The sequence below is a fragment of the Gasterosteus aculeatus genome, chromosome 20, assembly GCF_964276395.1.
Source record: "Gasterosteus aculeatus chromosome 20, fGasAcu3.hap1.1, whole genome shotgun sequence".
Taxonomy (NCBI): domain Eukaryota; kingdom Metazoa; phylum Chordata; class Actinopteri; order Perciformes; family Gasterosteidae; genus Gasterosteus; species Gasterosteus aculeatus.
The window spans coordinates 12,200,541-12,215,923 of NC_135707.1; the positions used below are offsets into that span (position 1 = coordinate 12,200,541).

Genomic DNA, 15,383 nt, shown 5'->3' on the forward strand with positions numbered 1-15,383 from the left:
AATCTGAGTCTGTGCTGCAACATGGTCCATCGTGGTTTACTCATCCAACCTTTTAAATACTTTGAAGTAGAGACCTCATTCACAATAAAGCTGACTAATATTCACACAAACTACCGATGTCATCGGTTTTCAGTGTACAAATCTTTAACGGGAACTAAAGCGGTTGAAGATTACTTTGTGAGTAATATTGCTTAACATTAAATGAATCACTTGTAGGTTTAGCAAAGTCCCACGCCCCAAACTTAACATTCTTAGGTCAAATGCAGCCAACGATACCACACTGAATTTACTAAAATGATCCTTACTGACCTGTTCTCTGGGAAAACGGCTGCTAAACGATCCAGTACACGCAGTCACACACTGCTTCCACGCTCTTTTCCCCAACAAGGGTAAAGGCTGATTCCAGTCACGTCATTACCCTCCTGTTCTGTTATTTCCTGCATGGTGTGTGTGTGTGTGTGTGTGTGCGCGTGTGTGCGCGTCTGTGTCCTTGCACCTGTCAAAATCTGTCTCCCTTCAAGTCCTTCTCTCCAGCCTTCGTTCAATACATTGAATTATGAAAACAATATAAATTACTAGTTAAAAATAGTATGTATTATATTTATATTGCTTGGATAAAAAATTACATCATTTTGTAATTCTTAAGCAGTAAACATACATTTGAAAGTATTAATCTTTGGTAGGTATCAGTAGTATTGTGTATCTTATGTTCATACCAATATCGTAATTGTCTAGAATGAATACTGTGCACTGAGAATAGATAGAATCCATTACTTTTTACTATATCCAGACTTAAAAATCAAAGACTGCATCACAGTGGATTTCAGTTCTAAAATGTAACTTATAGTTCTGTACCTCAACGGCCTTTTTATTGCACGTGTATTCGAAAAGTCAATGATTAACAAGTCACAGATAAAATATATATGACATCATGCACAGGTATGTGTGACAATGACAACATCAGCACCTGGCAACACAAAGCTGCCCGTCTCCTCCCCCACCGACACCACGCTGCCACCTGGAATAACGAGGCCTGTTTAGATTATTTACTAAGGCTGGGCAAACTCCACAATCTCTGCAGGGTTTTATCTTTTCACCTGCGAGCTGCCCAGTATACCCGCTACTGATCGACACGGAGCGCCACGATTTAGACATCTGGGTTCAAGTGCGTCGGCACACATTTTTCTAAACAGAAGGTTTACTTCTAAGGACAAAAAGCCTGATGAGACAAAGGCATGGACATAGAGACAATACTGTACCTTAACTACAGGTCGTCCAACAGCCCCGCAGTATTTCCAGTCAAACCCTTTTAGGAGAATAATGCAGCCACTAAAATGAGGATGGGCCAGCGGCACCAGACCTTTGACTAGGAGAGTACAGTACTGCAAAAATCTCTCCCTCCCTCCCTCTCCCACTCTCCCTCCCTCCCTCCCTCCCTCCCTCCATGATCAGGAGGTCGGGATTGGGAACAAAATAATTTTGAAAAGGAGGCAAAGAGGTACTTTCAGGGGGAATTTAAGGTGCGAGTCATGCTGGTTTTAAGCGAACTAATAAAAACCACAGGAGTTGAATTTGTGCTCTTAATCTCCTGTTTCTGTGTGAGTGAGAAAGAACAGGAGAAGGAATGTGCATGTAGCAGGAAACATGGCATCTGGCTGCTCCTGTTGTTTAACTAAACGTCAAAATGTACAATACGAACGCTACATGTAAATTCAATTTTGAGTGATTGGAAACATAGTATGAAAACATAATATTGTAGATGATAAACGGAAGTAGATAATAATGACAAAGGAGGGAACACGTTTGTTGTGTAAAGCTCCAGAATCTGTTGTGGTTGTTTTTTTGTAAATATAATTAAGCTAACAGAATACTATTGTTATGTTTAAGAAACAATAAATCTGATGTATTGATTCAAAACAGAGCCGAAATAGCACTGTCGACATGTTGGCAGTAATATTTACTGTAGATATCATTACTTTTTTTTTGTTAGAAGTATATTGAATATTTATATCTGTAAAACACACTGGACAAGCATTTTAGACAATTTGAAAACAATAAAATGATCATTTTAAATGAATAATATAAAGAAAAACAGAGCTGGTATATACGGCTACACTGAGGTGAAGTTAATTAAATGAATATGAAACCCAAGTAACAATTCGTGTTGCAAATAAGCTTCATTGACTGTTACCACAGAGATTCAGTTTGCACTCTTTTACAGCAGCCCTCCAAACGTTATTTCATCACTACCAGCACCACTCCCGTTTGTTTCTCCTACGTTTCCATCAGCTGAAGCGCTACTTCCCACAAACTGCAAGTCTGTTCGTGTCTGTGTGATTATGAATTGTTGAGTCACTGTTGGTGGGAAAAGCTCCCTAATGGTTGAAAAAGAAAGGTGCCCTTCCCTTGTTCAATTTCGTCTTTGAAATGTTAATAGTTTTACTGCTAACTATTAACTATCACTTCACACACACGTTAGCTTTGCTGGTTGTCAGACGGAGGGTCGAAGGAGTGCGACTCTCATTTCATTTAATTTCCATTTGATGAATTAGTTCACAAACTTCTCTTCATTGAATGAAGTACGACATAATATGACTCATGAACAGGTCAGACTCTTCCTGTCTTAAAGGGAATATCAGTGACAATGTACTGACGCAACAGTGTCTGACTTGTATACAGTCTTGTCTTGCTTTGTCTTATCTGATCTCAGCGTGTGGGAGAGTATCTCTGGAAAGATCCATGTCTTTGGGCAAAGCTCGAAACAAAGGTGTTGTGATGTATCGTTTAGTCAAGGAGGCGTGACCGAGATATTATTTAATCTCTTTGTCATCATCACATCCATGTTACCATGCCAACTATGCGGCCATTAGACTAAACAGGAGATGAAGTGCAGTCTGAATCAATTATTTGTACAGTTTGATTATTGATTGATTATTATTTGTACATTTGAAAAGAAACACTCACTATAAATCAGAATTCAGGTTTATCCTGAGGGAGTTGAACCATGTAGAAACCACGTTTATGATAAAACAAGTAGCACTGATGTACTAGGAATCCTACATCTTCCATCCACTATAGATGTGAACAGCTTTAAGGAGGAACGGGATCACAATCAAATGGAATCAAGCAAAACAATGTAGAACTCAAATAGTGTAAGGCTGAAGTCTATATGACTTGACTGCAGATAAATTATGGTCATATTGTAATTATTTCCAAATGCACATATTCAGGACACTGGTGATGTATGACCATAAACCATAAATAAAGACCGAAATACATTGCTTGATTTTAAAAGTATAATCTCTATCTTTTGGTTGGCCTCATTCCTCTTGTTAGATTACCAGCACAGACAGCGACATCTGCTGTTAGGAAGGCACGAGGAAACAAACTATTTGAGAAATGAAACTTACTCTTCACAACAACAATACCAAATTCAGAATACACGTCTTCAGCGAGACACACACACACGGAGACATTTAATCCGCACTCTATTAAATACCTCAGTTGTGTTTTCAGCTCGGTGAAGCGTGGCCTCTTGCTTGGATCATACGACCAACACTTTGTCATCAAGCTGTAGAGAGTAGGAGGGCACTGAGGGGGCATCGCCAGGCGCTCGCCGTTCTCTATCCTGCCGATGACATCGTTGTTCTTCACACCCTGGAAAGGCTTGATGCCGAACATTAGGATCTCCCACATACAGACACCTGGTGGAAGGACGGGAAAGCAGAAAAACTCACTCACTGCAAGAGACGGAGACATTCACCTATTGGCTCGTTAATACTGCTAAAGTCAGACGTAAAACTAAAAACCACGCAGCATTAAAAGCCTGGTACAAATCCACCGAAGAAATTAAAAAAGAAAGAAGAAAACAAAGACTTAAACTCACCAAACATCCAGACGTCGCTTGCTGTGGTAAACCGCCTGAAGTTAATGGACTCTGGAGCCATCCACTTAATGGGCAGTTTACCTTTAGATGCTGAAAAATCAGATGATCAGCTCAGTTCACGTCAGTCCAATTAATGACAGTAGTGATTATGATGGTGTTATGACAGAGACGGGTCGCAATTATAGGCGGTGTTGCATTTACCCTTATAATACGAGCTATCTTCCATATATCGAGACAAACCAAAGTCCCCAAGTTTTACACAGTCAACTGTAGACACCAAGACGTTCCGCGCGGCGATGTCCCTGAGGAAGACAAATCCAAAGTGAGCGCACACTTTGACAACAATTGTTGTCTTATGTAGCTTCTGAAAAGAAACATCATATAAAACAAACAGCAAATAAATGGTAAATGGACTGTACTTTTATAGCGCTTTTCTAGTCTTCTGACCACTCAAAGCGCTTTAACACTACATAACATCATTCATCCATTCACACCCATTCATACACTGATGAGGAGAACCATACACAGGCCTCTGATTGGAGGACGACGTGCTCCCCACTCACCCAGTCGCCTATAACCAAATAACCAGTTCACACACTGATGACAGGAGAACCGTACACAATGACACCTGCACATCAGTAACTAACATTCACACACAGTAGTCACAGCTACAGGAGCAATGTTGGCTTAAGTGTCTTGCCCAAGGACACATCAACATGCGGGTCAGCAGAGCCTGGGATCGAACCGACAACCCTCTGATTGAAGGACGACCCACAGTCGCCTATAACCAAATAACCAGTGTCCCTCCTTCTAATGAGCCATCTACAAAGAATCAGGAACAATGCTTTCCAACATATCACACACATGTCGTCATTTCTCCAGTAGGTGGCAACGCTGAGCTGTGGTTTTTACAGAAAATGTCTATTTGACATGAAATAAATATTCTTTCATTTATTGAATTAATCACTACACACATTTCATTTTAATGTTACTTGACTTCATTTCCATCGTGTGGTGCCTTTTATCATTGTAAAATATTGTGGTATTATGGGTGTTTGGAAGACAGTGATGATACCTGTGCACAAAGCGCTTGCTCTCCAGATATGCCAGTGCCGTGCTGAGCTGATACGAGTACAGGATGAGAGAGGCCAGGTCTAGACTGTACTTCCTCACCTGGAGAAAGGACCTTAACTATGGAGGACGGAAGGAAAGTAAAACAGGTGATGTGGAGATCTAGAGCTCTAAAATCCATTTGCTCTAAGAACCAAAATCACAAACAAATGCAAACATACATACGATATTGAACGTGAAGGATTATTTTTTAAACCAAAGTAAATGCAATTTATTACTAATTGAGAAACTATTCATCACTTGGATTTTTACAGTAAACACAGTTGAGAATAATACACTAATGCAAAGTGACAACGAAAGATGTAGCTGTATGTACTGTGGATATTTCTGTTAATCTATTTTACAACTAGACATTTAAAAAAAAAAGTATATATATATATATATATATATATATATATATATATATCTTCACTGTGCTGTTCTTTTTTTAAACGATTGAAAAATGAGCTTTACGGTTTACAGTGATACTTAAATAAGCTTTTTAACCTACGCACACATCCATGTTAATCGCGTCCTACCTCTCCCAGCGTGCAGAGCTCCATGATGATCCAGACTGGATTATCTGGGATGACGCCCATCAGCTTCACAATGTGCGGGTGGTCAAACTGACGCATGGTTACTGCAGGTAAAGATGAATGGGGTTCGGTTCAAAAACAGCCTGCAAGTTCTTCTGCACCGAAAAGGCTATTCTGCGCACTCCTGACTGTTGAACTTACATGCTTCTTGGAGAAACTTTTCCCGGACACTGTCCGCCGTCGAATTCTTACACGTCTTCACTGCCACGGACAGAGCAGGGTTCTCCTGCGAGGAAGATATTCCAACTCAACTACACGATCAGCATTACATTTCATCTAAAACTAAATTCAGCCAATTTGTGAGTGAAGGGTTTAATGCTACCAAATGTTTACTCAACCATTTGTTAAAGACCATCAGTACTGGTTTATTTTAATAAGATTATTCAGATAAAAAGCTACCATGAATCCAGACATACAGATATTAAGATACGTGTGTGTGAGAGAGAGACTACTGTACGTACCGGGCTGATGTAGACTCCTTGGTGGACGTCTCCAAACTGACCCTCACCAATGCAGCGTCCCAATTCAATGCATTCTCGCTGAATTTCATAGTCACGTGCTGTTTACACAACATACACAGACACAGAGTGAGAAGACCTTTACATTAGTGCCCACACACTTCATAGTCAGCCTTGCATTTAAATTTGTCAGAGCATTTGTGCAGTTTATTTAAATATGTCTTTGACGGCTAAAAAAGGTTAAACTCATTATTTTCTTTATCAATTTGATTTTTTATATTTAATCCTACAAATGAGACGGCTACCATTATGCGGTGCCATGCAGCTATTCAAATAAAATTATCCTGAATTTCCAGAAGAATAGTGCACATTCGTGTTCTGACAAGCTTAATTTTATTAGCAACAAAAATCAACAAAGCTCAATGTCAACGACATGCAATAGCAGCACCAACAAACCACAGGCAGACATGCCGTGTAACACAGACAACAACAGAAACTCTCAGTGGACATATGAATTTAAATGGACACATTTGAATGTCTGGTGAATTGTACAATAGTGAGACAATGACTGGAATTCAAAGCTCACAGGCAGATTTAGGGGGGTTTCATTTATTTTCTTTCTTTCTTATTTGAGGCAGTCAGATTTCTTCTCAATTTTCGGTTCTGTAGGGCTAGAATTTTTTTTCCGTTTTATTAGAAGTTTTGAGGAAAATAAGAATAAATAGGTCTTCAAACCTCAGGCTCTTTAGTGGCTGGAGGTTTGCAGACACTGTTGACCGGACTTTTCCATGTAATCAGCGCATGAGTATAGCATGCATAAGCATACAGGATTTAACAAATCTCTTTTATACTGTTTACAGTTGTCACATGTTCAACGCATGTGTGACCTTTAGAGACCACTATGCTTTGCAAAAAAAAAAAAAAAACAGAAATGGGAAAAACAAGAAATGAGCTTGCGACACACAATTGGTTATGAATCAATGCGCCCTGCCTCTAAATGTCGCTCATGTAACCTTAAAGAAGTCAATCATTACGGCTGAACAATAGAGTGGGATTACTCTCTTAGTGGTTTTGGTTTAAAATGTTTCTATTTAAACCCTTCCCTCTTACAGAACTTCCTGCTCCGTGTCAACTGGCCTGGTTAAACAGTTTATAAAACGTTTTGGACTGTTCCATCTAGTTTTTACCCTGATGTGTAAAAGGGCTTCAGCAATACACAACACAATCCTTATCCAACAACTTGGTTTCTGCTCTAAAGCTACCGTCAAAATTCAGCCCAAGACTGACAGCACATCAAACATCCGCAGGGGGGGGGGGGGGGTCAAATCAAGTGGGTACATGTGCTGAAATACATTCAGTTTTATTTCACAGTTGCAGGCAAACATAAAATAAAGATCACAACAACCACCGAATCAAAGTGCCAACACACTACAACCAAACTTATGTAACGTTCCAATCATTACCTTGGTCTAGTCCATAGTATTCTGGGAAAACGAGTTAGTGATAGGAGACAGAAATGACTAGCTGTGAGTACAGAGATCAATAATTGCGACTGCAGTCTTTAACAATTGAAGTAGGTGTGACATTGATTCCGTTCCTGCATACTTGCGTTCTCTCTGTGTTCTTCTGTGTTTATAACTGTCCACAGGACTTTGGTGCTAGCTATAATTTATGCAAAAAGCAATGTCACATTGAAATTGAAAAAACATGGAACAACTTGTGCTACAAAAGGGGAATAGTTTGAGGATTGTTCAATGCGGAATTTAGTGACTGTCACTTAACATTGCTGCTTCTTTCCCTGCTACGTGCTAAGGTGCACTCACATCCACTGCCTCTGTGTGTTGCATTACGACTTAGCAGTGCAGTGAGTTGTATATGAACAGCCCTACGACTCTTCATGTTTTAGATAAGAATTCCCATAAATATACAAGAGCCTCTAAATTAATGTAATTAACAAAGTAAACGCTTATCATAAAAGTGATTAGCAGTCAATTTTTTTAAATGTTTAAGGTAACGTCAACATTTTGTCGAGATGTCTCAAAGCAATCTCTGGAAGCTGATGACGACACACTAAAACAAACAGTTTGTAGACCTTTTCATATCCAAGCAGGAAGTGGTTCAAGTGGTTTCCTCTTTTATAAGACGCCACATGTAACCACGGAAAATCGGTCATTTATGTCCTTGTTTAGTCCACCAATATAAAAATAGTTTAACTCAAAGCTGCATCAGGTCCACAGTATCAGTAAATCTTTCTATATGTTGGAGAGAAATTAAACATTCAAAACAGATGTTTTACAGAAGTTGCTCTCCATACTCAACAACTTTAATTTGAACACGCCACAGTTCACGATGCCATTCCCCTTGACTAATCAACACATTAGTTATTGTGTACATTCATGACTTGAAGAGCTGAGATAAAGCCTGCGACTGGGCAATAACTTAATGTATTGAGATATCAGGACACACAATGAATTAGTCTAAATTGATAAACACAAGCACACAAGCGCACTCCCCTCTTCACCTCGACAAGCTTGTCGCCTGCACACACAGGAACTGACACTAGAATGAACACACGGTGTGCTGCACTAGGCCGAAGAGGTCCGCTGATCGCCGGCGCAAACGCACAGGTGCACAGTGATGACCTGTGCCCTTTTCCAGATGTCAAATAAACTGCCTGCAATGTGCATTGGAACTTACTTGAAGGCATCGTATAGGTGTCCTCCTCATCTATGATCTCAGCATAGTCGTCCGTTTCTGCAGAGCAAAGTGGGGAGGCAAAAGGCATCGGGTCTTACTTAGTGGTACACAAAAAACAGATAAGTGTTCAAACAAGCCGACAGATAAAGCTTCCTTTTGATACTGCATTCCAAATGCTTCCAACACAACCCGAACCAAAAGCCCCGTTTTTATAAATTCTTTGCGTCACCTGGATTCTCAGGAAATACTGCGATTATTAACCGTCGTCATTGTGAAACACTTTGTTTCGGGAACACACTTTGGCAGACAAATAAGGAGTGACCATGGCAACAATAACAGAACCCCACCAGTCAGACAGACGTACCTTTCCAAAAGACCGTCACCATACCGGATTCCAACACATGGGCAACAATTTAAATTGTCTTATACTATAAAACAGCTGCGCACAAGTGATGTAGGACAGAGGAGTACAATAAAAAGAGGCAGAGAGACGGACACAGGATCGGAAAGGGGAGGGATGGAAACGTTCATTCTTTCCAGGGAAACAAGTGGAAGAATAACAGGTTGAGTCATGGATAAGGGCTGAAATGCTTACAAGAGATACAGAGATACAGCACACTCACAGGGCGCTAAATGTCGACACAGAAAATACATTAAGTTACTAGTTTAGGGCTGTTAATAGAAAATAAATTGTTTACCATCGCCACTAGTGTGACCTGCAGAAGCCACATGCAGCATGAAACACACACACACACACACACACACACACACACACACACAGGAGATAGAGCATTAGTTCCACTGTTAAGAGAAAAACAAATAAGGTCACAGATGTTATTAAATAACTTGATATTATATCCACGGCAATTTTCCTACAAGTCTGGGTAACTGAGTTAGTCAGAGGTCAGTAGACAGTTACGACACAGGGAGAGTGACAGTGACTAAAGCTCTCCACGGGGACATCTGGCGAGACAAGGACTCTTCATTGCACACACAGATGAGGCTTTATGGAGGGGACCGGGTACGAACACATATCTATGAACCCTTTATCCGACTGCTAGCAGTCACTGCCACTTGTGACATTTAAAGCGGCACACAGACAGGAACACAAACAGGGGGGGAGACAGAGCGACGGGGAAAAGGGAAAGTGAGACAGGGGTTTATACCTGAGACACAAACAGCTCTGGTCCTTACTCCTTCCATCCGTTTTTCCATCCGCCTCTCATGGTTTGATACTCTGGAAGAGAGATGAGAAAATCCTTTTGGGTTCACATTAATCTAAACCCAAAGCAGCTCTAAAATGCCGCTATGAAGATCGCAGCGCAGCCAGAGGAATGAAAATCCTCCCACATCCTGTCATGTGTGTTAATTTTGAATGCTGAACATCCGAGAAAAAAAGACAAACAGACATCTATTTCTTTTACAAAATATAATCCAGTATTCAAGTATTTAAGGACTTATAAATAACTACTATTGCCAGTGCAAGACAGCCTTGTCACTCAAGCAAAAAATGAAGAAATTAGAAGGTAAAACTTGACTACACTGCTTCTATCACAGGAAACAGACACATTGGTTTTACTTGATAAGGCAGCTGATGAGACCAAATAGGTCCGTTAACTTACTTGGGGATGGACGGCAGAGCTCTGTCCCCCTCTGGAGACACAAAATAAATACATGAATTAGACTGGGAACACACTGCATCATGGTAACCAGTTCTTGGAAGCCATATTTATTTAAAAAAAGACTAAACATTGGCTGGTTATGCAAAGTCCTCATCATCCCAAATCCGATGGCTGACAGGAATTCTTTTGTTGCTTAAAGTTACCAGACAACATAGAAATTATCCCAATAATCATTAACTGCACAAAACTAAACCATTAAAATGCCAGAATAGACCCAAACGCGGGTCTATGGTGAAGAGAAAAATGTGAGAGTAGTGGTGCATCATACCTTTGTGGACTCTGACAATGAAGGAGTGAGCAGCCGAGGAGACGAGCCGACAGTAGCCGTCAATCAAGTCAGCCATGTTTTCTGCCGTAGTCAGCAATGCCGTGGTGACAGTGAGGGGCTACACACACACACACACACACAGGATTATTGGGACAGAGCGTTGCTTCACAGAGACACAGTGAGAGCTTTAATACGGGTAACGTCTTCTACCAGTGCGCGCGCGCACACACACACACACACACACACACACACACACACACACACACACACACACACACACACACACACACACACACACACACACACACACACACACACACACACACACACACACACACACACACACTAGAAAAGCCTTCTGCAGACATACAGCCTCTCGACAGACGCTCTCACTTCGACACTCAAGTGCAGATGGCAACACCCGCCTTCACCCTCCCAATGGGCGGTTTCCTTCTTTCCCCGCATTGTTTTTTACTGCAGATTGGCTGTTAAACTACAACTTGAGGAAGTACTGCAAGCATTATCCAAACAGTGAATCACGCTACAATTAAAAAGTAAAACATTGAGTCCAAGGTGTGACAGTGTCTTTTCACCTCTGGAGCTCCTGCTACGTTGAGCTGCAACATGCCTTTCCTGTCCTTCTCTTCCAAAGCAGAGTACTGGATGGTCTGAACCTGGTTAAAGTTAGCCAAGTGTGTCGGCTGCAACGACAAAGACAGATACACATAAACATTTTATAACACATACTGTATAATGTACGTATACATATTTGCCAAGGGCTGAGACCTTCTTTTTTTTCCATGGCACCAGTCAGTCATGTATCTATTTTTGAAATGGGCAGAAATGCCGAGAAAGACAACATGATCAAAGGGGAGTTTCACGTGTGCATGAAGGCCAAACGGGACACGCTCCCTGAATCGACTTATCGAATTAACTGGAGACATTTTGACAGCCTGTCATCATCAAGTTGAAATGTAATACCTCAATTTATGCACTGGAGGAAAAAGGCTTCCAGCTGTTTCTTGCATTTTGAGTTGGCAGTGCAGTCAGTACCTCCCAAATGCAGCTGTGTGGATCACATAGTGACTGCACACATGTGGCTCTCTGCGGCTCGTACCATATGCTTTGTAAGAAAAATGACTTGACCACTGACATTTTAAGACTCCTTTTAATTTGGGCAAGTGTGGAGTCAAGAGAAAATCTGTCTACTGGAGAGGACAGCCAGCAGAGGGCTTTATGATAGATTGCCAATCTAGCCTTCAAAATAAAAACATCTAGTATGCAGCAGTAAGCATTAAACACCAGTGCAGCATATAGTAGTGCTGAAAAATCTTTTGGACTGGTTAGCCTGAAAAATCTGATGCCATTTAAACAATTAATGAACTAAAGAGTTCATCTTTAAACAGCTATATCACCACCATATCACCAAGGACATAGATGGACCTTGTGAGATGAGTTGTCTGCATACTCACCATTGAGCCCTTATCTGTGAGGTAGCTGATTCCTTCTTCTGGTCCAATAGCTAACTCCACTGATATGATCCAACTAGACTGCGGAGGGAGATAAATGTCAAATTCCATCATATCATCCGCATTATTTACTAAACACGGTACATGGAAAAATTAACTAATAGAATAAACAATTTGAATCTTCTCATCTGTTTTCACATATTTTAATAGGAAATGCCTTCTAGGAGAGAGAAAAATCTGCATTCAGTAGGCGATAGTAACAATAACAAGAATAAAGTTAAATGAAGCTGTATTTAAATAAATTAAAGAGAACCTTCCATTCTAAAAGCTGAATCGGTTCGACCTCCTAAATTGTGTTGTTGAGTGTTGCCCTACCCCCAAAGCACATTTGAAGCACTCCTTGTCAAAGCGGTAGATGGGAGACAGTATCTCAAAGAACTTGTGGATGCTCTGCTCATCGTTGAGGTTAGCAAACTGCTTAAAGGTTTGCTGAATCTGCTTCCGGAGAGTCTTCGCCTGCCAGAGTGGGAGAAAAAAAAAAATTCCACAGGTCAATGCTTTCTGGGAGAAAGTTGGTTCTGAGCCAAGAAATGACAAAGCACACTGCGAGTGACAACAGCACATGTCACTTGATTCCAGACAATCAGATTATTCGACATTCATTCTGTCATCAGGTTAGTTTCTCTGCCAGTCAGTCTGCTGCGCCGTCAAATAGCCGTCAGCTCATTCGGCCGAGTGAGTGGGACAAGGATTCCCAAAGGAGTCTCCACCGCTGACACTTCTGTCATCTTGCAATTGAATTTAAATGGCAGACGATGTGTGCTGGTTAGTGATGGAGATGAAAGTCACTTGTCCCCTTGCTACACGATGAGTATTTTATCCTCACCTTGAGAGAGTCCAGCAGGCTTTTGGGGAAGAACCTTCTCAGACCAACGTCTTTCCTAAACATAACAGAATAAAAACATTTATCTTTTAATAGGATAAATCTAAAAAAACAAAATTTAAATGTGAGGCAATGTGGCTGACAGTGTGAACCAGATAAAAGCAATCTTACTCTAAAAGTTCATAATTGGATTTCTTATCAAGGGCGTTGCCAGGCATTTCTCTGAAGAACCTCCTACGGAATTCACAGAAAAAGGTTAAACAGTCATTCATAGTTTTTTAGATCACTGGAAAACGGCTATGATAGAAGCAGGTAATAAAAGTACCAAAAGTACAGCATTATTCAGTCAATTCTTAAACGATAAATAAACGATTGTAGCAAAAGAACAGATGTCATTTTCTCACCTAATTTCCAAACAGCCCAGTTTCAGAGCAATTTCTTGATCCACCTGGTCAGCTATGTGTTGCATGTAGTCACTCTTTACCTGTATAAACACAATGCAACAAAACAATGGGCCTCAGTCTTTACAATTACTTCAATTTATTTAAAAATGCATGTTTTATATTATTGAGAAACACCCAATTCAATAATTTGTGTTCGGTAATACTATTTACAGACCCAGAGTAGGCCTTTTTTCTCAAGTCTACTTGCACAGCGGCATATTTACTGCTGCTGCAGAATGATGTATATTGTACCCGGAGGAGGTAGAGCATCTTCCAGGACAATGTCGATCTATTTGCAGGGAGTGACGAGTAGCTCGTGGGATGCTTTAGGCTACCAAGAGCCGTCATCATGGAGCCTTACAGTATGATAAGAACACAGGTGCAAACCACTCAGCTGTAAGACCACGTGATGAATCTGACTTTTCTTCTTTTTTCTCATGTCGAAATATTCTTCGAAATATTTTAGTGAGTGAGGCCCAATGTTCTTTAACAACCCTGCTATAATATTATAGCACAGTTCCTTGTAAGAGGAGAATCAATTGTGTCACTCAAGTATCTTTTCAGTAATCTGTTTCAAGGTATGGTTTGTCTAACCATACAAAAAGCAACAAGGAGCAAGTGACAGAGCAGATCCAATGACAAAGAGCTGGTGATATCCTTTAATACCAGATTATTTTTTTTAGTTAGTATTGTTTGCCCAGGCTTAGGCCTTTCTGTGTCCTCTTGTTTATGCCTCACCTGGTGATAGAGGTAGTTAAGAGAGGGTTTGTCCTCAGAGAAATGGCTGAGGTAACCTTTAGGAAGGTACCGCATCCGCAACTCATACCTGAGAATGACAGAGACAATTTGGGATAAATATTCACCGCCAGCACGCGCACCCACACAAAGAATACAATAACCTGTAGAAACCAAATCCAAAGCTTGTATTGAGACAGAAAGGGTAATCTTTACTCATACATACAACTGACACATACACAGACCTGGATGCATTTCAAACCTGTTCCTGATTACACAAATACCAAGTCTGTTTTATGGATAATGAACAAAAGAAACAGGGCAGAGTGGCTGTTTGCCATCACAGGGGCCTGGAACACAGTGTTGAAGCTGATCTCACTCACAACATTACTGTCTGGTGGCCCAGTGAGATGCAACCAACTGAAATTGATACTATAAAAGAATCATTATTCCTGCTGTTACACTGGCTAGTTAGCCGTGCCATAGAAATACCAAAGTGCATCGTTTGTTGTGACGTATCATTTTACGTCTGACATATAGAAGAACTACAGTGGAGAAAAAATAGATCAGGAGTCTGGTGAACCCAAAGCAGTTGTAATGCAATAGGCCTGATGTTAAATAACAAAAGGAAATCAAGGCTGAAGGTAAAATGTACAAAATGTACTTGTTCTATAATGAATGAACCAAAGAGAACATGTCAGAAGAGACTTTTTTAACAGAAGAGAGAAAGCTGGGTAAGATATAAAGCCCAGATGGGAGAGAAAGAAGGAGGGAGAGAAGGATCAAAAGGGAAAAAGAGAGACTGTGCGCAGAGCACGAGACCGAAGAGAAACACGCGAGGGCGGAGCGACATAGAGTCAGTCCATCCCCTGGGCGACTTCTGCCGTTCTAACAATAGCTTGGAAGCAGAAGAAGCTCCTGTGGGCTCACGGTTCTGTCCCCCACGAGGCAAAGCTGCAACAACTGGCAGAGCCACTCAGCTGCATGTTAGTGGTGTTAACAGCTCATTTCCATTTGAATGCTTTCGGGTGTAACACATCAACTGCAGGACAAAAAGGACTGAATTGTAAGGGCGGTTTACAATATCGAACGTGAAAAGGACCAGCATGGTTTGTATGCTAGGTTAAAATCAGACGGATTAGCTTTCAGTTAACTA

General features: G+C 40.8%; 1 protein-coding gene across 20 annotated transcripts in view; it reads right to left on the reverse strand.

The window, feature by feature from the left end:
- The window catches only part of LOC120810078 (focal adhesion kinase 1), a 47,246-nt gene that overhangs the window by 15,677 nt on the left and 16,186 nt on the right, over nucleotides 1-15,383 (reverse strand). For 8 of the 20 annotated variants that reach the window (XR_013453854.1, XM_078095295.1, XM_078095288.1 and 5 more), the window contains 20 exons: nucleotides 14,231-14,318; nucleotides 13,454-13,533; nucleotides 13,221-13,283; nucleotides 13,053-13,107; nucleotides 12,542-12,682; nucleotides 12,170-12,247; nucleotides 11,291-11,398; nucleotides 10,698-10,815; nucleotides 10,370-10,400; nucleotides 9,914-9,984; nucleotides 9,446-9,463; nucleotides 8,748-8,804; nucleotides 7,514-7,534; nucleotides 6,054-6,151; nucleotides 5,734-5,818; nucleotides 5,536-5,636; nucleotides 4,962-5,077; nucleotides 4,088-4,188; nucleotides 3,887-3,976; nucleotides 3,500-3,704 (listed from right to left, as the gene is read on the reverse strand). Coding sequence is in view for 19 of the 20 variants with exons in the window: in XM_078095295.1 (XP_077951421.1) it covers nucleotides 3,500-3,704; nucleotides 3,887-3,976; nucleotides 4,088-4,188; nucleotides 4,962-5,077; nucleotides 5,536-5,636; nucleotides 5,734-5,818; nucleotides 6,054-6,151; nucleotides 7,514-7,534; nucleotides 8,748-8,804; nucleotides 9,446-9,463; nucleotides 9,914-9,984; nucleotides 10,370-10,400; nucleotides 10,698-10,815; nucleotides 11,291-11,398; nucleotides 12,170-12,247; nucleotides 12,542-12,682; nucleotides 13,053-13,107; nucleotides 13,221-13,283; nucleotides 13,454-13,533; nucleotides 14,231-14,318 (1,725 nt within the window). In the remaining variant the exon portion in view is untranslated. The remainder of the gene's footprint in view (nucleotides 1-3,499; nucleotides 3,705-3,886; nucleotides 3,977-4,087; nucleotides 4,189-4,961; nucleotides 5,078-5,535; nucleotides 5,637-5,733; nucleotides 5,819-6,053; nucleotides 6,152-7,513; nucleotides 7,535-8,747; nucleotides 8,805-9,445; nucleotides 9,464-9,913; nucleotides 9,985-10,369; nucleotides 10,401-10,697; nucleotides 10,816-11,290; nucleotides 11,399-12,169; nucleotides 12,248-12,541; nucleotides 12,683-13,052; nucleotides 13,108-13,220; nucleotides 13,284-13,453; nucleotides 13,534-14,230; nucleotides 14,319-15,383) is intronic. The other 12 variants (XM_078095290.1, XM_078095284.1, XM_078095289.1 and 9 more) reach the window with 3 other exon arrangements.